At 41.5% G+C, this 25,772-nt stretch overlaps 2 protein-coding genes across 2 annotated transcripts; one reads left to right on the top strand and one right to left on the bottom strand.

Annotated features, from left to right (window-relative positions):
• The first annotated feature begins 1,339 nt into the window (after positions 1 to 1,339).
• Positions 1,340 to 7,688, top strand: TTPAL (alpha tocopherol transfer protein like). The gene is made up of 5 exons (XM_053452894.1): positions 1,340 to 1,558; positions 2,289 to 2,738; positions 3,296 to 3,489; positions 6,623 to 6,733; positions 7,361 to 7,688. Exons 2-5 carry the CDS (start codon positions 2,303 to 2,305, stop codon positions 7,634 to 7,636), a joined length of 1,017 nt encoding a protein of 338 aa, XP_053308869.1. The 5' UTR covers positions 1,340 to 1,558; positions 2,289 to 2,302; the 3' UTR covers positions 7,637 to 7,688.
• Positions 7,689 to 12,196: 4,508 nt separating this feature from the next.
• Positions 12,197 to 19,075, bottom strand: ZNF217 (zinc finger protein 217). Its single transcript, XM_053452891.1, has 5 exons — positions 18,973 to 19,075; positions 14,568 to 16,299; positions 14,163 to 14,291; positions 12,535 to 13,902; positions 12,197 to 12,395 (listed from the first exon to the last, which is right to left on the bottom strand). The coding sequence occupies exons 2-5, from the start codon at positions 16,084 to 16,086 to the stop codon at positions 12,331 to 12,333; spliced, it is 3,081 nt and encodes a 1,026-aa protein (XP_053308866.1). The 5' UTR covers positions 16,087 to 16,299; positions 18,973 to 19,075; the 3' UTR covers positions 12,197 to 12,330.
• Between the last annotated feature and the right edge of the window lie 6,697 nt (positions 19,076 to 25,772).

Raw genomic sequence — 25,772 nt, forward strand, 5'->3', positions numbered from 1 at the left:
ATTGTGCTGATTCAGAGACTTGGGTGTCGATAAATTATTGACCGAGAGAATATTCCTTTAGTTTTCTGACAGCGTTGGGATAAAATAAATATTAACCGGCATGAGGTTAGATCTTTAACAAATCACAGGACCGTCTTTCTGCGTCATACCCTTCTGTGTGCCAAAAAGTCGTATCGAGAACATTGATGCCAAAGGGGGATCAAACCGAAGGTCCGAGGGGTTTCTGCGTCAGTGACATCACTTCCTCAACACGGGTTTGATTCCCGAATGAAGTCATAGATGCCAGTAGTCCAGATTTAGTCAGGATCAAGGGCAGTTCTCGTTGGTGGGAATTGTGTACAAATTGCTGGCTGTGACTTGGCTCTTGGTTTGCAGGTCCACTGCCAACTGTGCACGTGGAATGCTCAAACTGGGCACTACGGGCATGCGAAAGAGAGAAGAACTTGATGAGTTGGAGGGTTACACCATAGCGCTGCTGCATTTCATGAGTGGTGCATGATGCTACATCAAAGCGAGTCACGTACCCCCTGGCCTGGTCTTCTCACTTGTTATGGGCCAACCTTGGGCACCTTCATGCCAACCCCAACCTGGCTTAATGAGGGACCCCAACCTCTTCTGTCTGTGCACTCAGCCAGTGGCTTGTATCATGGACATGGTTAATGTGAGGCGTATATCTCAGGTTTCAATCAAGTTATTTTGTTCTTAGGTTGGTGTTTGAGGGTGGGCAGGTGGCTCAGGGGATCATGGCCCTTTTGACTTGGTGAGTCACGTGACTGTTGATTTTTATGATCCATTGACTTCCTTGATCTGACTCAGTCAAGGCGGACTCCTTGGAATAAATGGTGCATACGTCATGGCTCAGGGGACAAATAGTAAGCAATCCTGTAACACATGGTGGGACCCCTTTTGTGGGACCCCTTTTGTACATACGCAATGCCAGTTTTGCAGGAAAGGTCACATTGCGCAAAGCTGGAGACCTGTGATAAACTCCCAAACCACAATCAGGACTGTTGGCAACTATTGCATGCAGTATTATTTCAGCCATTCGGAGGGCCTAAAAATAGAACGGTATAATAGAGAGGCAGGGAGACTTGTCTCGCAGACAAGGACTGTCTCCTGTAATGTATGCCTATGGATGGAGCGCCCTCTGGTGGCCTTTCTCAGCATCAGCACATGTAATGCGGGGCGCGCGCACGCACACTGACGTGCACCAAGCGCGTCCCCTTCGCACATCATCAGCTTGTTTTTTTTTTTTGCCAAGCATCGTCATCCAGGTGGGTGGTAATCGGGAGCGCGAGCACGTGACCGACGGGGACCAATCGGATCTACGCGCAGGTGAAGCCTGGGCAGGAAGGGCCACAGGGCTGGGGGTGTTCGCAGAGGTGACCCTTTCCAGCCAATGCTGTAGGACAGAGCGGTCCCCGCGGCAGCGGCCGGCACACCCCCCGCCTTTGTTGCAGGTGAGGTGGTTTGGTCTGCGTATGTGGTGCAGTGACAGCTGGACAGGTTCTGTCAGCAGGGAGTGTGCGGCCCGGGTGCGAGTGACAGCCAGCAGGAGGTCTGTATGGGCACCTGGCCCCCTATATATGGCTGGGTGTGTATATGTATCATATGTGTGTATCTATATTGGTATGTATATGTGTATAATACATGTGTATGGATAAGGTGAATAATATGTGTATGGATAACGTGTAGAATATGCGTGTGGATAATGTGTATGGATGTGTGTATATTTATAATGTGTGTGTATATAATATGGTATATATATATATAATGTATATGTATGTTTGTATAAATATATGTGTGTCTGAATGCGTATAAATATTTCAGCTACAGGAATGATGTTATTGGATGGCTCGTGCTCCTTGGTGAATGTATTTACTGGGATAGACGGTTGTATCGCACGCGTGATATCCTGCATCCTGCAGCACAGGAAGTGTCTTTCGCTGTAACCGCTGCTTTGTGTTTCTGCGAAGTTTCCTGATTTCGTCTTTACCTATGCAGCAGATTATGACCTCATCCTTCTGCTCGTTATATAGTCATTAATGATTGAAGTAACAAAAATAAATTGTAAAGAAGTTAAAAGCATCACATACGCTGTGGTGTCCCCCCCCCCCCCCGGACTGAAAATCGCATTTCATACTTTTAACTTTTAACTTCTTTACAATTTATTTTAATTTTTTAATCTTTTATTTCTATTTTCTCTGGATTCCTGCACGGGGGGGGGGGTTAATCATAATGTGTGTCATCAGTGGTGACATTATTCTTTTCTTTATTTTTTTTGATAGCTGTCCTTTGCTCAATGGCAGAAGACAATGAGACATCAGTAGCAAGTTCATCTGTGTCTTCTCCATTGGATGAAAACTCCGCTCCCCGGCACAGCTACGTCTGCACTTTGACCCCTGAGCTGCTTCTCAAAGCCAGAGAAGAACTTCAAGAGAAGCCAGAATGGAGACTACGTGATGTCCAAGCTCTGAGGGACATGGTATGGAAGGACTACCCCAACTTAAGGACCCGCGTCGATGATTCATTCCTTCTACGCTTCCTGAGAGCGAGAAAATTTGATTACGACCGGGCGCTGCAGCTCCTGGTGAATTATTACAGCTGCCGGAAAAGCTGGCCCGAGGTTTTTAACGACCTGAGGCCGTCGGCCGTCAAGCCCGTGCTGGACGCTGGGTTTTTAACCGTCCTTCCGCAGACAGATAGAGAAGGCCGTCGCATTGTTTGCGTTCGCCCTGGTAGGCAACTCTTTGTAACCACTACAAGTCATAGGGCGGAAGGAACGTGTACTGATGTTTTGGTTTCCTTTTTATATAGTTGTATGTTTTTCAATACGGAAGTTTATATAAAATTACCTATTTTATGTAATTTAAGGGTAAGTAAGGAATCATCCTTTTAGAAGTACCGACCTCTTTATCTGTTTTAGTTATGTCTTGATAAAAAGGCTTAAAACTTTAAATCACCATGAAATCTTAGTCCATGAAAATACAATATTTTTATTTTCCCCAATCCTCGCAATATATCGCCATAATTGTAAAAAAATACAGGTAGTTTCATGTCACCTGCAAACCCAATGACAATGATTAAAAAGTGATGCCAATGGTTCTCTGCGGGGAAAACCAGATTAATTGCTTTTAGATGAGGTAGTTTATGCAAAATTTAATAATTATTTTATGAAAACAGCTCAGTTATATGATTCTCTGTCAAACTTTGTCCTTATTATGTTTTTTTTGTTTTGTTTTTTTTTTAAGTTATTGTCTTTTTACTGTTGACATCTAGTATTCTTTAATATCAGGTCAGTGGAACCCCAGGGACTACCCAATTACTGAGAATATCCGTGCCATGTACCTCTCTTTGGAAAAATTAATCGAGTCCGAGGAAACTCAGGTTAATGGGATTGTAATCCTTGCAGATTATAATCAGGTTGGCTTGTCGCAAGCATCTCATTTTGGACCGTTTATTGCCAAAAAAGTTATTGGAATTCTTCAGGTATGGAAAACTTGGATTTCTTCGATTTTTGTAACGGTGGTGGGTCATGAGCTAAAGTCCTGGCATAAACCTACCTTCTAACATCTTTCTGCTTGTAGTTGCCAGGTCTTTGGGGGGGGGGTGTACGCCGTATTGTCCTGATCATAGGCCGCACTTGCGCCATTTTAAAGAAAATGTATTTTTCAAAAAATACACATTTGTAGAAAGGTAGAACAGGATTTCCTCACTCACCCTTTCTCATGCTCTCTCAATGTCTCCCTAACTTTTCTGCCGACTGATTCCTTGTCCATATCTCCTTTCCCGCGTCTCAGCTTCTTCTCTTGCTTCGTTTTCTTGTTCTCCCTTCGTTTTTGGAAAACCCTTGTATCATCTCCGCTGACCAGGCCTCTCGGAGCGCTTCCTCAAAAGGGTGGAGCCTTCGCGCACACCCTCTCCCCCGATTGGAGAAGTTGGGGAGCGGCTGTCTCCGTGGTGCGCCCTGTGGCTCCGCCCTTTTGCGGAAGTACTCCCAAGAGGGAAGAACAATGCACACAGGTTTGTGTAGAACGAGAGGCGCAGAAACTCTTCTCTTTGTCTGTGAATCTGCAATATTCTGGCCTCTTGGAGCACTTCCGCAAAAGGGTTCCACGTTCCTCCAATGTGTGCAGAGGCTCCGCCCTTTCGAGGAAGTACTTGGATAATGGAAATGAGGGAGAAGTGGACGAAGACAGAAGAACAAGAACCAAGAGAAGAAGCGAAGCTGCCTCTGAGACACTAAAGGAGAGGTAAAAACGCACTGCTCACCATCCTAAATATCTAAACCACAATTCTTTAAATTTGGGGGCAAAAGGTGCAGCATATAATCAGGACAATATGGTATATACATTTTACTCTACTTGATGGAGACTCTTTGGGTAAATAGAGGTAGCCAGAACCTTTGTCCAGGGCTCGCAAGGTCCTCTTCCTGTGTCTAAAATAGTAACGGCCCCAACCAGTCTATGTTAGTTCTCGAGTAGGGCTGCAACAACTAATCGATAAAATCGATAATGAAAATCGTTGACGGTTTTCATTATCAATTAGTCGAATCGATTTTTATCGATTATAAAAAGAGGTTTTTTTCTGAGCAAATGCTCTGAAAAACTCCTCTCCTTATATAATCCGACCTCAAACAGAGATCGGATTATAACACTAGAATCCAGATCCCCCGCAACGCTGCAGGGGACCTGGATTCCCCTCACTGTCAGCCGGTGGGTGTCCGTGCGATGCGCACAGACAACTTCCGCCTCTCCCCTCCACTTCCGCTGGACGTGAAGGGGAGTAACGGAGGCTGTCTGTGTACATTGTGCAGACCCCCACCGGCTGACAGAGAATCGAGGTCTCCTGCAGAGGATCATCCTCTCTGTTAGCTGGTGGGGGTCTGCGCGATGTGCGCAGACAGCCTCCGTTACTCCCCTTCACTGCCGCTGCACTTCAGTGCCGAAGTACAATAGATCTGCATAGCTCCTACCGGCTCCGGTGAAAGTGCCTGTCAGCAATGGAGGTTCACAAAACACCAGGGAGTCGGGAGAGAGGCAGAGTGGCGTATGGGAGGGGAGAGGATGCAGATTGGTGGGAGCCACCCTCACATACACCAATCTGCCTCCTCCCCCCTCCCATACACCACTCTGCCTCTCTACCCGACTCCCTGGTGTCTTGTGAACCTCCGTTGCTGACAGGAGGCAGAGTGGTGTATGGGAGGGGGAGAGAGGCAGAGTGGTGTATGGGAGGGGGGGGGGGAGAGAGGCAGAGTGGTGTATGGGAGGGGGGAGAGGGAGAGAGGCAGAGTGGTGTATGGGAGGGGGGGGGAGGCAGAGTGGTGTATGGGAGGGGGGAGAGAGGCAGAGTGGTGTATGGGAGGGGGGGAGAGAGGCAGAGTGGTGTATGGGAGGGGGGAAGGGAGAGAGGCAGAGTGGTGTATGGGAGGGGGGAGGAGGGAGAGAGGCAGAGTGGTGTATGGGAGGGGGGAGGAGGGAGAGAGGCAGAGTGGTGTATGGGAGGGGGGAGGCAGAGTGGTGTATGGGAGGGGGGAGGCAGAGTGGTGTATGGGAGGAGGGAGAGTGGTGTATGGGAGGGGGGGCAGAGTGGTGTATGGGGGGAGAGAGGCAGAGTGGTGTATGGGAGGGGGAGGAGGCAGAGGGGGGGGAGAGGCAGAGTGGTGTATGGGTGAGTTATAGTGGTGTATGGGTGTTTAATGAATTTCAGGGAGGCAGAGTGGCATATCTGGGGGAGTTAGAGTGGTGTATAGGGGGGTATAATGAATTTCAGAATGGCATATCTGGGGAGGCAGAGTGGTGAATCAGTGAGTATAATAAATTTCAGGGTGGTACGGGCATTTATGGGGGGCGGAGTGGCATATCAGGGTGCACAGTGGCATATAGGGAGGTATAAGGCATAAATGGGGACAAGTGGCATATTGGAAGTTATAAGGCATATCAGGGGGCACAATGGCATATAGTGGGTATAAGGCATATCAGGGGGGCATAAGACATATCTGGGGGTAAAAGGTATTTCAGGGGGCTCAGTTGCATATCACTGGCATATAAGGAGTATAAGGCATATCGGGGGCACAGTGGCATATCAGGGGGCACAGTGGCATATCAGGGGGCACAGTGGAATCTCCGGCATATAGGAGGTATAAGGCATATATGGGGCAGAGTGGCAAGCTGGGGGTCAGATGTGCATAACTGGGGGCAGTTTGGTAAATAAAATAAAATATAAACAAGGCTTTTTTCTCATCGTTTTTATTAAATATGAAAAATAGTTAACATATGAATTAATATTTACTAATAACTTTGTATTAAAACCTAGTTTGAGAAACACCGTGTTTGGGATCTTGTAGCTTTTATTATTATGTCAGTAAAGTAAGAAGGTGAATAGAGAGAGGCCATTGCGATAAAGAGATGAAAGTGTAAATTGTAAGCTTTTTATTACATTATTTTAAATTTAAAAAGAAATTGCATTTTTTTTTATCCGATTAATCGAAAAAATAATCGGCCAACTAATCGATTATTAAAATAATCGTTAGTTGCAGCTCTATTCTCGAGCACACATTTCTTTCTGGTTTCCGGAAACCTGATGTTAATTTTTTTTTTTTTTTTTTTTTCTTGTGAAATAGGATGGTTTCCCCATCAGGATAAAGGCTGTCAATGTAATAAATGAACCGAGAATATTTAAAGGTATTTTTGCTATCCTGAAGCCGTTTCTGAAGGAGAAAATAGTAAAGAGGGTAAGATTTTTGGTTTCTTATGGTATTGATTTATGTTCGGTATTCAGTATAATCTGGTTTTTGTATGAACTTCGACATCATAATGAGACCCGTCACGTCTGAGAAAAAAATCAGAATTTAATTCTTCATTAAAAAAACATATATTGTTTGTGTTAATTTACCAAATTACGGATTCCATATTATTTCGATTTCAAGATTTGCCTCGGCCAATGGGATAAACTGCATTAAATTTAAATTTAGCTGTTATACTTCGTCACGAACGAAACATATCACCTAGTTATATGTGCTAAATAATTTCTGAATATGTTTTGACTTCATAGGCAACCTGATTTGTTGTTTAGCTCTGGCCGACATCGAGAAGGTTTACACAGAGACAGTAGGGATATGTATAAAAACTGGTGCAAACGTGGTTTTATCACCATAGCGATCAAAAGAACCATCTGCAGAGCAGGAACATTACTGTGGTTGCTATAGTGATAAGACCGATTTTTGAAAGTTTGCCCAAGAGCCACATTTTGCACATTACTGTCTGCATGCGGAAGTGTATGAATGAATGCTGTGTAGGAATGAACCTTCCCCCACCGCCTGTCTTCTCAGCCCCCCTGCGTTATGTTCTTATGCTTCCAGTTCTTCCTCCACGGCTCGGACTTAAACTCCCTCCATGAAAATATACCAAAGGACATTCTTCCAGAGCAGTACGGAGGAACCGCCGGAAAGCTGGACACGTCCGCGTGGAGCCAGATGCTATTAAACTCCGAAGAAGGCTTTGCAGAGAGCTTTTACAAAGGTGGCGATCCGGTCGTAGGATCCCTGCAAGGCTTCCCAGTAAACGATGGGGAGTTTGATGACTTTCAGTGTGAGGAGTCTGCACGAGGGGTTAAATCCCAGCTGTATTGTTACTGAATAGTATCCCATCTCAGTAGGTGTTTGTATATAATATATATATCACACACACCGAGGAATCTATCATTTTGTTGTCAGTGGTTGTATTTGTTACATTAACTTGGCTGTAGCTGAATATCAGAAAAGCGTTCCATCGTTTTTTTTTGGGGGGGGGTCATATATTTATAATCTGTGTCCTGGGTTCCTTTAATAGAACATTAAGTTCCAAGTAGAATGACTTCATCCTTGTGGAAACCCAATTAACTGATACAAATCACCCAGCTGTACATCGAAACTGTAAAGCGTGTATATTCCAGAAGCCTAAAAGTCTCTTTATGATGGGATAGACCTCGGTTGCAACCTTTGTTTTCGTTGAGATGGTGAAGGAAGGACCAAATTATGGCAAGAAGCCATGAGCGGGGGCCGGCGCCAGATACAGATATCCTCCACTTCTGTCTCTGGGTCCCTGCGTGCGTCTGGAAGGACTTGCGAGTCTGGCTCGGTCGTGCATGCGCTCTACGTGTCGGTTTATGTCACACATTAAGATGGAAGTGATGCGTTGGTTTTTACCTTCCCAGCGTGTCCGTCTGCAGATAAGTACTTGATTTAGTGAGGTGTAATACGGACTCGGTCCACTAGGGGCAGTGTTACGTCTGCTCTGGTACAGCTACCATCCACAACCTCACTGCAAACAGAAATAATGTTTTATGACATAAAGGAGATTGTATCCATGTTTTTTGGGGGGTCTGTACTGTTGTGATAACTTCTGTGTGGTTTTGTAGACCCCCCTACAGTATAACTAAGCATCTTGCGGCCTAGGATAGGAGGGGATCTGCCTCTTCTTCTTGAAACCCAGCCAGGGCTGGTCAGTCGGCTCAACAGTTAAAGGGAATTATTTTCAGTAAGGTGAAAATCTTGTGCTATAGAGCCGTTTCCATGACGTTGGAGATTTTTTTTATTTGTACTTTTAATATTTTTTGTTGACATTTTTAGTGGTGGAAGCCTTTCTTAAACGCCAGATGGGCTGACGGCACATTTTCTTTCTGTTGGCTACGCGCCTTGGGATCTGTTACACGGGGGCCAAATAAAAATGAACACGGATCTAAATTCATACTCGCGTTACTTCAATGTGTCACGTGGCCATGTGACGTGCGATTAAACGGCAAAGCGTTAGGTGTTGCCTTTCAAAACGTCGGGAGCCTTCAGTGCTCTGTATATCCGGCCGGTGCACGCCCACAGCACACCGCACACACTTACAGCACACGCCCCCAGAGCACACCGCACACACTCACAGCACACCACGCACGCTCCCACCGCACACACGCCCACAGCACACCCCCGCAGCACACGCACTCACACACTCACAGCACACCGCACACACTTACAGCACAGCCCCGCAGCACACACTTACAGCACACCGCGCCCACTTACAGCACACGCCCCCAGAGCACACCGCACACACTTACAGCGCACACACCCACAGCACACCGCGCCCACTTACAGCACAGCCCCGCAGCACATGCCCACAGCACACCGCGCCCACTTACAGCACACCCCCGCAGCACACACCCACACTTACAGCACACGCCCCCAGAGCACACCGCACACACTCACAGCACAGCGCGCACGCTCCCACCGCACACACTCACAGCAAACCGCACACCCCCGCAGCACACCGCACACACTTACAGCACACCCCGCACCACACACGCCCACAGCACACCGCACACACTTACAGCACGCCCACAGCGCACATGCCCACAGCACACCGCGCACACTTACAGCACACCGCGCACACTTACAGCACACCGCGCACACTTACAGCACACGCCCACAGCACACCGCGCACACTTACAGCACACGCCCACCGCACACCCCCCGCAGCACACGCCCCCAGAGCACACCGTACACACTCACAGCACACACGCCCACAGGACACTGCGCACACTTACAGCACACCCCCGCAGCACACGCACTCACAGCACACCACGCCGACTTACAGCGCACACGCCCACGCCCACCTCACACACTCACAGCACACTGTACACACTCACAGCACACACGCCCACAGCGCACCGCGCACGCTCCCACCGCGCTTGCCCACAGCATGCCTGGGTACTGTATAGGTCAAATATATATATTTCTGTATATCCCGACACTGGCAGGTTTGTTTTAATCACTTTCATACCCAGAAATCCTGGCATTTGACACATTTTGGCGCTGTTCTGCATAGGTTTTATGTGCAAGATTAAAAGGTTTGGGTTTTTTTTCCCTTTCTATAATTCATTGGTTACAATTTCTCTATAAGCATGATCTCAATCCCACAATTCATATGCCAGACTTATTTACTAAGGTGGGACTTTGCAGGTGAGCAATGTCACTTATTTTTGCACTGATTAAACATTTTTTGTTTTATAAACATGGGCCAAGATTCGGTTTTGTTCCTGGAAGGTGAAATCTGGTCAGGAACCAGTGGTTTTTTTTTTCTCGTTCCTATTGTCTACAATACAAAACTATAGAACCTCAATTTAAACTTTTGTGCTGAAATAAAGTTTATTTTTCTATCTGGTATATCCATTAGCATTTTATAAACAAATGTGGGATTTGATTTTAAATGTTTATTTGTATGCATGGGTCAATAAAATATATCTAAAACTTATTGTAATTGGTTTTTTTTTTTGTTATATTAAATAGCCTGGCTAGATAATCAGGGGACATTCAGAATTGTAGATCAGGAGCGGTGTTCAAAATATAGAATTAGCTGGCAGATTGGCCCCATTCGGCCCCCATCTAGTCTGCCGTTTTTCCTGCTGCAAAGACTCAAACCTTAATCAGTCGTTGGTCTCGTCTTAGATTCAGGAGCCGTACGTCTATCCCATGCATGCTTAAATGCCCTCGCTGTATTAGCCTCTACCACCTCTGCTGGAAGGTAGATTGTATGGCGATACAGTGGTTTGGATGCTAAAGTTAATGGGCACATTTTAAAGCATTCACTAGTCTGATAATGGATTTAACAAGACAAGCCATTTTTTATGACTTTTATTTTTAAACATATTAACATTCCTGTGTTCTGGAAGATGAAAGAAAGGGGGGGAAAAATGTACACAGCACAATGAACACATTTTACAAATCAATATGCATAATGGAATACACAATAAATATACGTGATTTGTAACTGAAATGAACAAAATGGAATGAAATAAATAAAACATGAAGGTGTCAATATAAGGGAGGGGGATAATCAGTAGTACCTGTATAATTAATACTGAAAGACCTAAATGGGCTCGTTTTTGCTGGTATTTTAAAAAGGTGCAAAAGCTACGTCCTGAAAATTGTAAAAGTACTTTTCAAAAAAAAAAAAAAGTGCAAAACCATAAAAAGGGGGTTATATTGACAGACAATCAGTATATGTCGGTTTACCAACAGCAGATCAAAAGTTTCAATTTAGGGAGGGAAGCTTTGGATGTACGCCAGAAAAATGTAATGCCGACACCTATTAAATAAATCAAATTCTCTCCATAATGTGACAAAGTGGAAAAAGGGCAGATTAGTTTTGTTTCAACAAGTTCAGAAGAGCAACGCAACAAATTGATACTAAAGCGTAAAGAGAAAAAGAAAATACGTCCCAAATGTAGCCGTTAGATAGAGAAAGTTTGTTCCTACTTAAAGAAAAAAAAAAATACTAAATAGACAAACTTTCAGTTGGAGCTGCGGTTGGACAGAACCCCAAATACATGTGGGGTCTTAAGACTACACAGAACCCAAGATGTTTTTCTCTATTGAACAGTCGCCTCTTTGAAGAATTTGATGTATTAAAAGGAAATCATTGATTGGCAAAATATTAACATGGGGGGGGGTTCTAATGGACTGGGGTATTCTTGAAAATGTAACTTTTCCACCATTTACAAAATTAAACCTGCAGGTTTTACTTTACAGGACATACCTGAGATAAATAGATCTAGCTATACGCACGCACCGTTACATACAATAATTCCAGCTGGGGCGGCAGCGCATAATCATTTCACATTTACATCCAAATTCACATTTTATTCTTACATTCAGGTACAACTTCGCCCAAACAGGGAATGAAAAATTAATTCTGATTCCAATTCCCTTTACAAAAAAAAAAAAAAAAAAAAAAAAAAAAAAAGTAAAAAAAATTAAAAAAAATATATAGATAAATATAAAAAAAAAAAAAAAAGTGTAAATAAAGCCAGGGCTACAAATGTATAAAAATATTTTGTTCCCCTGATGTTTGGTCATTTCCAGAAAAGAAAATATATCTCTCAAGCTATGCATATATACATACCGTACAATAAAAATAAACAAAAGTCGACTGTAGTTTTTTAGCAATTTTATACAATTTTGCATATAACAGAAATTCATTTTAGTGTTTCCAGGTAATAGCAGGTTTCACAGGTATGTTCAGATGAAGAGCTTGTGTGATCGTCCACATGAGTTCTTTGAGTCCTGCGGGGTTGGAACGGGTCAATATGATTGTTAGAATGACCTCCATCCATGCGCTTTGCACAATTGTTATTTTCAGAAAGCCAGGGCAAAGTTTACAAACTCTTTCTTTTGGAGACAGGCTCTCGCAGCTGGATAGAATCGCTCCACTTCTCTTTTATACAATACTCGATCCCACACTCACTCACGCTACAGTGGCTCAAAGAACAGCAAATCATTGCTTACCCTTTTTAAACAAAGGGTATCCTTCACACCCGTTTATCATTTGGTGTCAAGCTTCTCTTGGATACACGACGGTATGGTGGACTTCTTCCTAGAGGTAGTAAAAACAGAGTTAAACAATAAAATTTGGAAAGGTATGCACACGAGACATTCTACAGACTGAGCTTAATGGTCGTTTTTATTCAATAAAAAAGCATAAATGAGTGTATTGGTGCATTTCTGTGGCTTACCGTCGGTGGCGGAGGTAGATCCCGGATTAACGCATGCAAATCTAGCAGTGCTTTGGGCAGGAGGCTTCATTGCTTTTGAAGAACCAGCTTCACAGGTGTTATAGCCCTTGTTAGGTAGCAATGAGCTTCCAGTTGCCGCTGCCATATCTTGTGGAAACATCCCAGTATGCCCAAGTGGAAGCGGTTTTTTGAACATGTCATCCTTTGTCGTAATATTGAACTTGGCCTTCTTTGGGCACGGCTCGTGATTTGAGTTCAGGGGTCTGGCAAACAGATTCTGAGCGCCAGGCCAGGCCTGGGATGTCTGATAGGCGTATTCTGTAGTTGCAGCGGTAGAATTCCCCCTGCTGGTAGTTGGCGCATTCCAAGAAGCCCTACTTGGTTCAGGCGGTTGCATCCTTTCAAGCAGGTGAGAAATTCCTTGTAAGTCAGGTTGCACGTACGTGTAATTGTTCAGCAAAGCCCCATTGTGTTTATGTGCAAGCATTGCATTCTCTTGATCCAAGGGCACGGCTTTCGCAGGCAAAAAAGCCGCCCGTTTCACCTTTTCATTGTTGAGGGTTTTTGGTTGCGTTAGAGGAGCTTTGGCTTTAAGACCACTGCAAGGTGCAGGAGAAATGTCCATTCCGTTAAGTGCAGGAGGGCAGCCGGTACGCCTCTTTTTAATGGCATTCAGCACAGATTTGAGTTTGCCGCCATTCTTCTCGGCAAGATTAGGTTTGTGAGTCAATTTCTGATGAATTTCCAGCACTTCTGGGTGCAAGGTTTTGAAAGTACAATAAGGGCAGGTCTTAAAAAGCAAGGCATTGGTATCCAGAGGTGCTGAAAGGCCATTATCCGATTTTAAACACAAGTTTAATAGGACCAACTCCTCGGCCAGCATAGGAGTGATTTCAAAATGACCCTGCTCGGCAAAGCTTTCATCCATGGTGGTATGGCTTTCTCGGTCAACTTCCATATCAACAGGCACATTGTCTTTGGTCACAGATTGGGAAGGAGGTAGCTCTTTCACATTGGAGTCGTTTGGAAAGATTGGGTATCCATCAACGACGGCTTCTTCGGTTTCTGGAGACTGAGCTGCGGTCACAAACTTGTTACGCGAAGAAGAAACACGTTTCGGTTTTAATGGTGGGCTCTCCTCTTTAGAGTTTGCCTCAAGCTTTTTCAGAGGTTTTGTTTCTGTTAGGTTGGAAGTAAGAGACGCATGTTCGCCAGATTGTTGAGCGAGTTGTACGGTTTTGCTGATGCTTTTCACCATGGCGTTGGAATCTCCTGGTTTAAATTTATGATGTCTCTCCAGATGGTATCTTAACGAGGTCTTCTGTGCTGCGGCATAGTCACACAACTGACATTTGTATGGCTTTTCACCTGCAAGAGAATACACTTATTATCCTAAAAAGCTTTTAAACCCCCAATCTATATATTAAAAAACCAAAATATTATTGGGACAGTGTGTTGGTAATACTCCTACTTACTATCTGTTGCAAGGATTGACAACTAAGAGGCGTTACCAAAATAACATCTTCAAAAGGAGTTGCTGCGGCAAAACCAATAAAACCCCCATCCGTTTGGGTTTGGTATTTAATTTAAATAAGAACGGGGCCGCCACGTCTGTATTGCTTATTTACCTGTGTGAGTCCTGAGATGAATATTGAGGTAATAATTTGAGCGGAAACTCTTTCCACAATAACTGCAGTTCCGAGATACAGAGAGGCCTTTTGCTTTCCCCCTTTCTAGATCGTCTTCATTTTTATCATCTGAAAGAAAAAGCAGTATAAGAGATAAGTCACCTGTACCCTGTCTGAGCAAAAGGAAGGTACAATTTTAGACATGCAAGAACACAAAAGTAAAAATAAAAATTGTATACACACAAGTCTACCACTAGAGGGCAGAAGTACCCAACAAAACAGGATTATTTTAACAATTGTAGAAACATGATAGCCCAGTTTAATTTAAAGGTCAGAAGGAACAGCCCACATCTATATAAACTAATTATAACTTCAGTGGTGATTACTCAAGGCTTAATCTCTTACCAATCTGTGTAGGATCGCCTCCAGGATCTTCTGACCCATCCTCGGAATCATCGTGCATTTTCATAGCATCAGCGTCTTCCAAACTGCTGGCGATATCCGGCGAGGCCACCTTAGGCAAGAGGACTTCCCCGCTCATCGCGGAACATTCGGAATCGCTCCTCTCTTTTCTGTGCGCTCGTGAATGTAACACAAGCTGGTGGTAGGTCTTGAACGTTTTCCCACAATCGTCACAAAACGTTGGCCTGTCTTTGTCGTCTACGTAAGGCACGTCGTTGGCTTCGTTTTGCAGATGTACATGTTGGCCATCCTGGGAAGTCGTGTGTCCTTCGCAGACCTCACTCTTGGTCTGATGGGTGCTTCCAGCACGACTAACCTTTCCCGTTTTCCAAAGTTTACTGGGTTTGTCCTTGTCCGAACATGGATCTATATGAAAGTTTACTTCATGCGAAGGTTCTTTAACTCTACCATGGGCAAGTGCAATTTTACCTTTGGTAGCCAGTTGCCAGGCTTGGTAGGTGTTGAATGGATCTAAGGCCCCAATCCATCTTCTAGATGTTTCAGCGTTCTTTGGTCCTGCAGATCTAGGTTGTAAGTTTAACATCCTCATTAAGGCTTCTTTTGAAGCATCTCCTTTTGCATTTTCGCTAGCCTCAGATTGTACAGAATTATTTGTTGGAGGTGGCAGCTCATTTAAGCCATTTTCGGATGAGGTAGATTCCTTAAGGTGTATCTTACTGTGCTCCATTAAGCATTCTTTATTGGGGAAAAAGAATCCACAAACCACACACAGCTTGTAAGGACACAGGACATTTTTGTCCACTTGCTCCAATACCACTTCATTAATGGTCATAGGCATCTCGCTGATTATCAGTTGCTTGTTTTTGCCTCCAGACTTTGTACTGTGTGTTCTCTTGTGGTTCTTCAGAAACCACGACTCCTTGAATCTCCGTCCACAGATATCACAAGAGTACGTGAACGAATCTTTGTGCTTCTTCATGTGACCTTCCACATCTGAAGAATCATTAAAGGTCTGGCCGCATACTTCGCAGTCAAAGCCTAGTCTATGTTCAGCTTCATCAAGTTCATCGTTCGTTGAAAGCTCTCCACTTTTCCTGCGTTTATCTTGGGGACTGAGGTACTCTGCCTCCACACGAAGAACGGCTGGCTCACACAGTATTGGCCTGTGTTGGACCAAGACATGTTTCCCAAGTTCTTCATGAAAGGTATAGGTTTTGTCACAAAACATGCAATCGAACAGCATGTCCCCCTCTGTCTGCATTAAACATTTTTCATGCAATGCTGCATTGGAAAGGGTGTTTGCAGGCTGGAGTGCCAATGATGAATGAGAACTTTCCATTTGGGAATTAAAGCCAGTACCCAAGACATCAGAACCATCGGAAATTGATTGAACCGGCATGGTTGCTGCCAGATTTAGAATTCCAGTGCTGCGGGCCAACTTTTTAGTTAGAAGTTCCTTAGGAACATAAGGAAAGCTGTGGGCAATTAAAGACACATACATGTGAATGCCACTGTAGATCTCAAGTACTGCTCGTAGTTTCCTTCCAGAGAAGATTAGCTGTCAATTCTTCATTTGTCAATTCTGTGAAGACATTGGTATGTATCCTTTGTTATAATGGATGAGAGAAGAACCCCTGAACAATGCACACGTTTCCTTCAGATGTAAATAGGACTGAATTTGCGCATCGTCATGGGAAACCCAAAAGGTCCATCACTAAAAGAATAAAAGGGTAGAAAAGTGTTACATACACACGTTGTATTTTAAGCTGAAAACTAGCTTCAAAAACATCTCAATTTTAAGGCAATCTTTGTGGAACCCATGATCAATGAGTCTTAAGAAATGGCCCAAGCAACATATTTCAGAGGCTTATGATGAAAAGGTCAATCTAAAAAGGTAGATACAGTTACTAACCCACATTATTACAACATTAAACTTCAAGACAAAGTAGTGGAAGAATTAACAAGGAAGTAAGGACAGGAAATACCAAACATCCAAAACATTTGGGGAAGGAGAGACTATACCAACACCCTTCCAAACACCAGGACACAGAAGCAATCAGCTGCCCGCGTAACAGTATCACTATACGAAATACAATCATAAAGAGCTATAGCAGTCATCTCACTGCTGCTATTTTATATAAAGCCAAGGTGTGTGTCAGTGCCTTACAAAAGGGCCAAAAAAAAAAACACGCTATAGAATTGCAAATAGGCAAAGTCTCCATAGAAGGTGCAATCCACATCACAGCAGATAAGAAAACCCCCATAGTCCTCATGGAGATTGCAAAACAGAATCAGGAGTCTAAGGGTCGCACATTGGCTGCTGAATTTCCTAAAATGTACTTCTGAAAGGAATATGCTATTATTATATATATATATATTATATATATTATTATAAATGGTAATAAAGAATTTGGAGAGACTTTTCTCAGTATATTACTCTTTGTACTGTAAGAGGCAAATGTCTCTATCATGTGTTTTAGGCAACTATTTGCCAACTGTTAAATATCAGTGCAATCTACCCCCCTCCCTTGGGCTAATCCTGTGTTTTTTTGCTACATAATTGGATCACTTTATATTGTATGACTCCCCATTGTTTACTAGCAGAACTCATTTTTCCCTTTAAATAAAGTGTTTTAAGTATTTTAGAGTCAAATGGGCCTCTACTCCTGAGTCCTAACAGAAGTAAGAACAAGTCTTGGAGAAAACAGCAGCTACAAAACACAAAACGACCCCCACCCACCAACACCACCCAAAACACACAAAAAGTCTGTTTGATTGTGTGATTGATCTGGCTGGATGTATGAATGCAGGCCAGCACACACTATGTGAAAGAAGGCAGCCCGATGCTGTGCATGTCCTCTGGAGGTATTAGATAGCAAGCCTGGCAGACATATTGCAGAAGAGTGTAACCGATTCCTGCTGCACACACTTGCCTGCATTAAGGGGGGATATATTTTAACCCATTCGCTGCCAAGAGGTCCTGGAGGGAGAAGAATGAATTCACATGGTTCTGAAACATGTGGGATACTATATAAAGGAGCAGGTTCAGGGTGGGTGGCAGGAAAACGAGTGACCCGGGTTCTAAATCACATTATATGATGGCACCAGAAAGCTTAGAATTTAGGCATCTTGGGGAAACACAAAAAAACCAATAACTCACTATCCTGCAGTATGGATCCATTAGTCAGCATTGTCCCGGTTACAATAATGTAGCTTGCATTATACCCTCAACAGTTGCCGGTCTAGATCAATCCAAATAAAAAAAATAATAAAAAAAAAATAAAAAAAAAAATAATATCAAATAACAAAAAAATAAAGCTAGTGAGGAATCTTTTAGGAGCAGCTGCGGGAGGATCTGTTTTTCTAGATCTGGCTTCTGTGTGCATGACACTTCCTTTTTCTTTTTCTCTTTACTTTTATACACTGAGAAGCTGCTTCCTACTTGATGACAAACTGAATACTTCAAGGTCATTAAATAAAGCCAAGTAACTACCACCCCCCATACCTTCCTCAGCCAGGGAGTAGGGGGGATCTGGGGCAAAACAAGCCATATTAGAGAGAGAGAAAATAAGCCACAATAACCAGAGCCCTCACCGGGTTAATCAGCCATTTCATTCATCCTTGAAGAAGACTCCAACACTTGCATAATCACCTAGTAATTACAGACGCCACTAAAAGTCTGCTTACAGTGATGGTGGCTTCCTGTTGCTCTTCCAAAGGACACAGAAGAACCCCCATTACTGCTGGACAGCAAGGTCTCAGTGGGAGCCGAGCCAATAATATATATATTTTATATTTATTATATATTACACACACACATCGTTGTTTAATATACATACCTAAATAGCTAAAATGTATATTATATTAGAAATAAGCACAATATATATGCAGTACTTCCAATGTTTGTTATTGAATACAAACAATACACAAAGTATAAGAGATTATAACATTGTATCACTATGACCAAACAAGACCAGAGAAATAAAGCTACAAAGAGAAACTTTCGCCATTGCATTCTGCCCTAACTACTTATTCTTCCTCCCCCATCCCCCCCACCTTACTCATCAAGACCCCTGAAGGGCAGTAGCTCAGCCCAGCGTGATCTATTCCACGAGAACTACACTTTAAATGGGATCAGCTATACGAAAAATAATAAATGTAATCATTTAAGAAGCCAATATGTGGCTATATAAATATATATATATATTTGATAAATGTATTGGCAGAATTTAGATATAGATCCTAATGACAAAGTTAAATGATCTTGGAAGTGCGAGTACGTGTGGGATAAGCGGCTCCCCATCCTCTCTTAGAACAGGAGGCAGTGGCTCTTGGCAAGGTGCCTGGCTATTAAGGGGTTAACCCCAGCCAGGGGGGGGCATATTACCTTGGAGCTGGGGCTACCTCTGGCCGCTGTACCTGCTGCCTCTTATTCTTCTTCTAGTCATTTTGGGAAAGCACTTCCTGGGTGTGAGGCTCTCATCCTCTCTTTTTATCGTGTCCCTCTAGCCAAGCCCCGCCCACTCTTCTTCTCTCTCTGTTACAATGTATCTCCAGTAGCCCCCCTCCACCCTTACCCGGGTGGCAGCCCCCTGTGTCCACTACCTGAGTGGGTTCCAAAACAGGTTACAAAGTGATTGGCACAGTATTAGCCACCCCAGCTCAGTGTAACAAGTCGGTGCATGATCACAGTTACTAGAGCCAAGAACTCATTATTATTACTCATTATCAGCAAACTTACTAGAGATAGCTTAATAACTTACCTTGGCACCATACACACATATAATATATATATATAATATATGATCCTATAACGTTATCTATTAGTAAATGGTGTTTTTGTTAAGCCCCACTATAATATATATATATATATATATATATATATATATATATTATAGATAAACTGTATCTCACTGTTACCACAATTACTTCACACCAATTAACCTCAAACTATTGGAGAATTTATCTTCTGGACCTAAACTCAGCTTTATAGCAACTCTGTGTTACATGTGTAATATTATGAAATGTGTGTATAGTATGTTGTATCAGATATGTGTAATATATGAAGTGTGTGTATAGTATATTGTATCAGATATGTGTAATATATGAAGTGTGTGTATACTATATTGTATTAGATATGTGTAATATATGACATCTGTGCGTAGTAGTATGCTATGTGTGTGTAATATATGGAATGTGTGTATGGTATATTGTATTAAATATGTGTAATATATATGTGTGTATAGTGTATTAAATATGTGATATATATGTGTATAGTAGTACAGTGTATTAAATATGTGTAATATATATATGTGTATAGTAGCAAAGTGTATTACATATGTGTGATATATGTGTGTATAGCAGTATAGTGTATTAAATATGTGTAATATATATGTGTGTGTAGTGTATTAAATATATGATATATATGTGTATAGTGTATTAAATATGTGTAATATATATGTGTGTATAGTAGTACAGTGTTTTAAATATATGATATATTTATGTGTATAGTGTATTAAATGTGTAATATATGTGTGTATAGTAGTATAGTGTAATATATGAAATGTGTGTATATTAAAGTTGTGTATCTAATATATTATGTGTTTCTATTATATGAAGTAGGTGTGTCTATAATAAACACATTGAATATGTGTGTTCTATAGTTAATATTAGTGTATCATTGTGTGTATATATAGTAGCATTTATATAGTTAAGGTATGGCGCCATTTTGTGTGTGGTTGTGTGCACCCCCATGCCCTCTATACACTTTCAGATACTTATTTATCACGTTTACATACAAAGGTGTTTGTGGGGTAGTTACCTCAGGGCCATTAATTACCCCCTCTCCCCTGTGGCCACTATTAATACACGCCCAAATATGCCCGCCCTACGTGTTTATTGCCCCTACTTGTTTATTATAATCAGTGCGTTTATTTTTCCTCATGTATCATTATTTTCTGACACAGCAGCAGCTGCCGGTTGCTGCCTCCTCACCCTGTTCAGGACTCGGGAAGCCTCCGAGGCGCATGCGTGAAGAGAGACGCGCTTCACTCGTTTCTCTTTTAAAGTCTCCGAAACGACGAGTACGCGCGGCGCAGGCTCGTCCTCGCACACCGACCGTTGGCCCTTATTGGCTTTGTTGTCGTGTTGGTTACTAGGCGCGGGAAGAGATGCGGGTCATGTGACCTCACCTGAAGTTACCACATCCAAAGAAATTCGGACATTTATAGAATTTTAATCACAAAAAAAATTACAAAAAAATAGCATATGCCATAATTAAAAATCGTAGCAATGCAAATTCAGAGTTCAGAGGGATTTGGCATATTTACAAATAATAATAACAGTGATAATCATAATAATCATAACAATAAACAAATGAACAAAAAACATTTTCATTTTCAAATATGTCTTCTTGAAAGGAATTTCATGTTGTTTCTAAAGCACATGCATGCAAGCTGGCGGCCTAATTATTTTACCTTGACAACAGGTTGCATTCCCGGCCTTGAGGGAGCGTGTGAGAAAAAATAATACTAGTTATTCTTGAGAGATAAACAAGGTGGTAGCTTTACAGGCACATGTAGAACAGTCCAGGACAGAAGCGGATCCCGTTTCAAAATTCTATATGTTTTATATAATATTTTTATATACAAATTAGGGGTTAGAAATGTATATTCCACACATACAGCACTGCGGAATAGGATGGCGCTATAAATCAATAAATAATATATTCTAAAGGAGTGTGGAATCTGTAAAAACTCACTGAAGGCAGTCAGTTACTCTCTTATACTTCATGCAGCACTTCATTTATTATTATTATTATTATTTATTGTTATTATGAAATGAGCCCATCCTATAAGCACTCTATATGTATCCTGGAATAAAAATGGCCGATGTCGTCCACCTAAAACAGACACAATTTTGTCATCGTTGTGTTTTTGTGAGACGGAGGAAGACTTTAGGTGTTGTGTCTCTTTAAACGAACTCATAGAACATGTGTGGACTGCAAAAATAAAGGAAAATTATGCAAAAATCAAAGATTACCTCAATATTTCTCTGTCAGACACCAATATTCCATGGTATATCAATTTTGATTAAGTGGGGCCTCGATGAACTTATTTAATTCTGAGAATTCTTCATTTACTGAATTACACTTAATTTTTTTAACCCGGTATCACAAAGAGTTAAATAATTTATATATTGTAGGTTTTTTTTGAAATAACATATTTTAAAAGGGATATTTACCCTAAACATCACATCTGAAGACTAGATTTATGAATAAATTGGTGTAGTCAGCATTCCGAGCATAGATTAACATTTTAAAATAATTGATAAGAATTACATTTTTTTGTTAATTATATATCAACCATTCTTCGTTGACCATTGAAAAAAGGCCAGTACCAATGCATTGCAATTGTTTTATTTCGTATTAAATTGTCTTTAAAATGAGTATCTTTACAAAATCTGACGTTCTCAGAAATCACTTTTTTTTGGCAGCGGAGATAGAATTTTATGAAGCCAAATCAACCTATAATTTTTATTTCTGGGCCGAAAAACAAAGCATAAAGTCCACACCTTGTTTCAAAGCACTTTGTCCTTCAACCAGTAAAACCTTATTGTTCTTCCTTGATAGAACATTTATAGAGGCAGATTATGAAATATGGCCGTTAGGCCTAGATTAAAACCCTCGGTGATCTTTAAGCCACGGCCAACTGAAGGACGACACTCTACTCTTACCTACTTTCTATTTATTTTCATATTTTAAAGCGTAAATGGAGTCTGTCGTTGAAGGTAATACCTTCTACTGGGTCTACTTGGAAAAAGATGTAGTCGCATAATCTTTTGGGACCTCACAGGTCTCTACTCCAGATGGTCTTTGTGGCTCTACGTATTTTTTATATGATGGCCCAAGAGAAGGTATTAATTTTGATTTGTGAGTGAAGCTGAACGACAAGTCTATCTGTTGTCCAAAGAGATGTATTTTTTTTTTTTTTTTAATTTAATTTTTTGTATTGTTTTTTTTGGCTTGATTTGTGTTATACTTAGATTGTTCAGAAAAAAACAACCTTATTATGAGATCTTTTTCAGTGGCATCAGCTCAGGTTGTGGTCAACAACAATCAGTGTTTTAATAATAAATGAGAAATAATTTAACGGGGAGGAGTAATCACAGAGTTCGTACAAATACAAATCCCTCTTAACTTGACTCCTCCCGCCGCATACCCATATAATGGGTGTAAAAAAAAATAAATAATAATAATTAAAAAATAAATAATAATAATAAATATATATATATTTTAGAATAGTCTATAAATACTGAAAAGAAAGAGATTTGCAGTTGGAATTACATTACCGAAGAAATCAGAAATAATTACAGCTGGTAGTTATAATTAGGTTCAAGCCACATGTGGCATTCCACGTAAAATCTGCAAAAATAATGATATATTTATTCATTATTGATAAAATTAAAAGCCCCGCCCAGAAAAGGTGTTATTTCTTGAAAACGTCACCTTTTTTTGTTTTGCAAACATATTACATTCTACCCCCCCCCCAACATTGTTTTTGGTGCAGAAAGAAGTGAGTCAGCAATGAACATCTCTAGACAAACAAAAAGAACTAGCCAAAGAGTTCAGTCCTGTGTGTTCTGACCGCACGTGCGCAAACCGGCCTGTTAAAGCTGTTTGGGAGACTTTTTGTTACCCCCATGTAAGCCGAGATCAGAGGCAGCCTGTGGCAGAGCCAGCATTATCCTTTAATTAATTTATGATTTATTTTTATTATATTTATAATATATTATTTCATATTAAAACAAATTTCCCCTTTTTGTGTTATATCCCTTTTTTGATTTTATTTGTTTAAATAAGGGAAAGGTAACGTAATGGGAGGAATAATCCCGCAGACAGTAAGGGCAAGGAGTTAAGGTGACTGCTCCTATGATTAACGCAATTAGTGGATGTATATATTTATTATTTTTTCATATCTGTTTTATTAAATGTTTGGTAGACTAGTCAAAGCTAAAGATGACAAAGTGTATCTTCTTGCAAAAAAAAAAGAGATATTACAGTACATCGATGTCATTGCCCTATTTTAGGTATATCGCTCCAAACCCAACCTAAAAAATAAAAAAACAATAAGAAAATAATAAGGAAGAGAAAGCGGGGAAAACATGTCAGGGATGAAATTAACCAGTAAAATATTTCAAACAAGTACACTTGTGATAATTGGTTTAATTATATACATACCTGGGAACTTTCTAAATGAGCTGCCCCAGAGTCTCCTAAAATATAGAATCATGAAGATTCTATGTTGTGACCCGTCACATGTGTTACCCAAATGGCTCTAAAACTGGTCAACATGGAAACCTTGACTTGTCATTAATTAAAGATACACTTAAGTCACCTGCATTCTGGGAGCAAAAGCACCAATTGGGAGTCTTATATATATGATCATTCTCCAGAGTCTGTGGCCCTGAGAATCTGCCCCTTTACCCTGGGACTCTGAGATTGGGGCAAAACCCCTGAGAGTTGCCAGGTATAGTTATACATTGTAAGGAAATGTATCATGTAGGACAGGGAAAAGTGACATCTTGATTTGGGAAAAAACACAGTCTTTTATATGATTTCCAAATCATTACAGATTTGGAGTCACTGAAGAGGCAAAGATTTAGGCCCACGCACTTTATGTTAGAGTAGGCCATGCAAAGCATTTTCAAGTTACGTTTCGACTGAAGAAGTCTACATGGTGGTTTTCAGAACTTGTAAAAAAAATCTTACCTGCCGTAAAACTCCATGTATGTTACGTATGTATCTATATAAGAGGTTTGTGGTGGTGTTTTCAAAGACTTTCATTTTAACCCATGGATTCTGAAGGACCAACCCAAATAACTTTCTCTTGTATGCAGGAATAAATTCCACTCCAGGCCTGACTAAGGTCACCTTGCATTCTTTTCTGAGCCCCTTTGGGGCTCACCTTAGAGTAGGTTATTGCCCTACTTAGGATTCGAATGTTGACCCCAGGTTCTCTGGTGAGTTCCCAAGTATGGTTAGAGTTGGGCAGATCTGCTCTCCTCCAGCTTAGATGGAAAACTTACTCTATTCTTCAGACGTGCAGCACAGAACTCAACCAGGATCACCGCTCATTTAGTCTTGCTGCTCCTTTAATACACCACTGCAGGAAGGGCTGGTAAAGCCCTGTATAATGAATAATTAAAATGGCGATTTCTTGGAAATAGCTGCACCTATTTAACTATGCAAGATTGGCCTTTCACAATGGGTATTGAAGTGAGTGACTTACAGAATTCAGATCTTAGTGAATATCCCCCATACATGTGTTGAGAAGGGGCCAGGTGTGTCCAAAACAAAAGGTTAGGATGCAGTATGGAAACCCAACCCGTAATATCCCATAAAAATTGTACGTTTACAGCCATGCAGCCCATGGCCATCCATATAGAACCAAGGGTCACCAGAACATGCCTAAAACACTATAGCACCCAGGGGATCCCCGACATTCCCCAACCCACCAGGGCAAGCAACTTGGCCTACAGGGTACATATAAAACCTATATAAAAATATGTACATTACTTTTTTTAGCAATTTATTCTGTAGACTAATTTGTGGAAACCACCAAAGTGGATTTTACTACTACAACTAAGAATAATAATTGACCAATCCTGCTCTATGTTTCAATTAAAATGAGCAGAAAAGAGATATGAACTATATCATTGATTTAAAAAAAAAATACAAAACAGGAAAATCTATTGCATAATAAAATAAATCCTAATCTTATTTAAATGGGTATGGAGCCCGTGTCTTAAGTATTTGGGTTTTCTCAATCGGAATCTAGAATCGTTTCTTGTTCTCGGCCTCGGAGAGAGGTGTAGGCAGTTACTCATTATCTCAATTCAGTGCAAAGTGTTCATCTCGAGGAGGGGTAGGGGCTGTAATTTAATACCATGGCCTTTCAGGGCTTCTCTTATGTACTTTCCAGGAGCTTCGGCAAAGGCTTGGTGGGAGTTCAATTTGCTATATCAAAAAAATACAGTGACCCAAAACTCCTAATTCCTAAGAACAGAATTAGAAATATTTTTGAGTTTCTTATTCAAACCTAATATCTAGTGGCAGAAACAAATGAGATTAAACAAAAGTTTCTGATGAAGCGTCTATTGAACGCAGGCTTCCGTATAGAACATGTA

Source organism: Spea bombifrons, chromosome 13 (genome assembly GCF_027358695.1).
Source record: "Spea bombifrons isolate aSpeBom1 chromosome 13, aSpeBom1.2.pri, whole genome shotgun sequence".
Lineage (NCBI taxonomy): Eukaryota > Metazoa > Chordata > Amphibia > Anura > Pelobatidae > Spea > Spea bombifrons.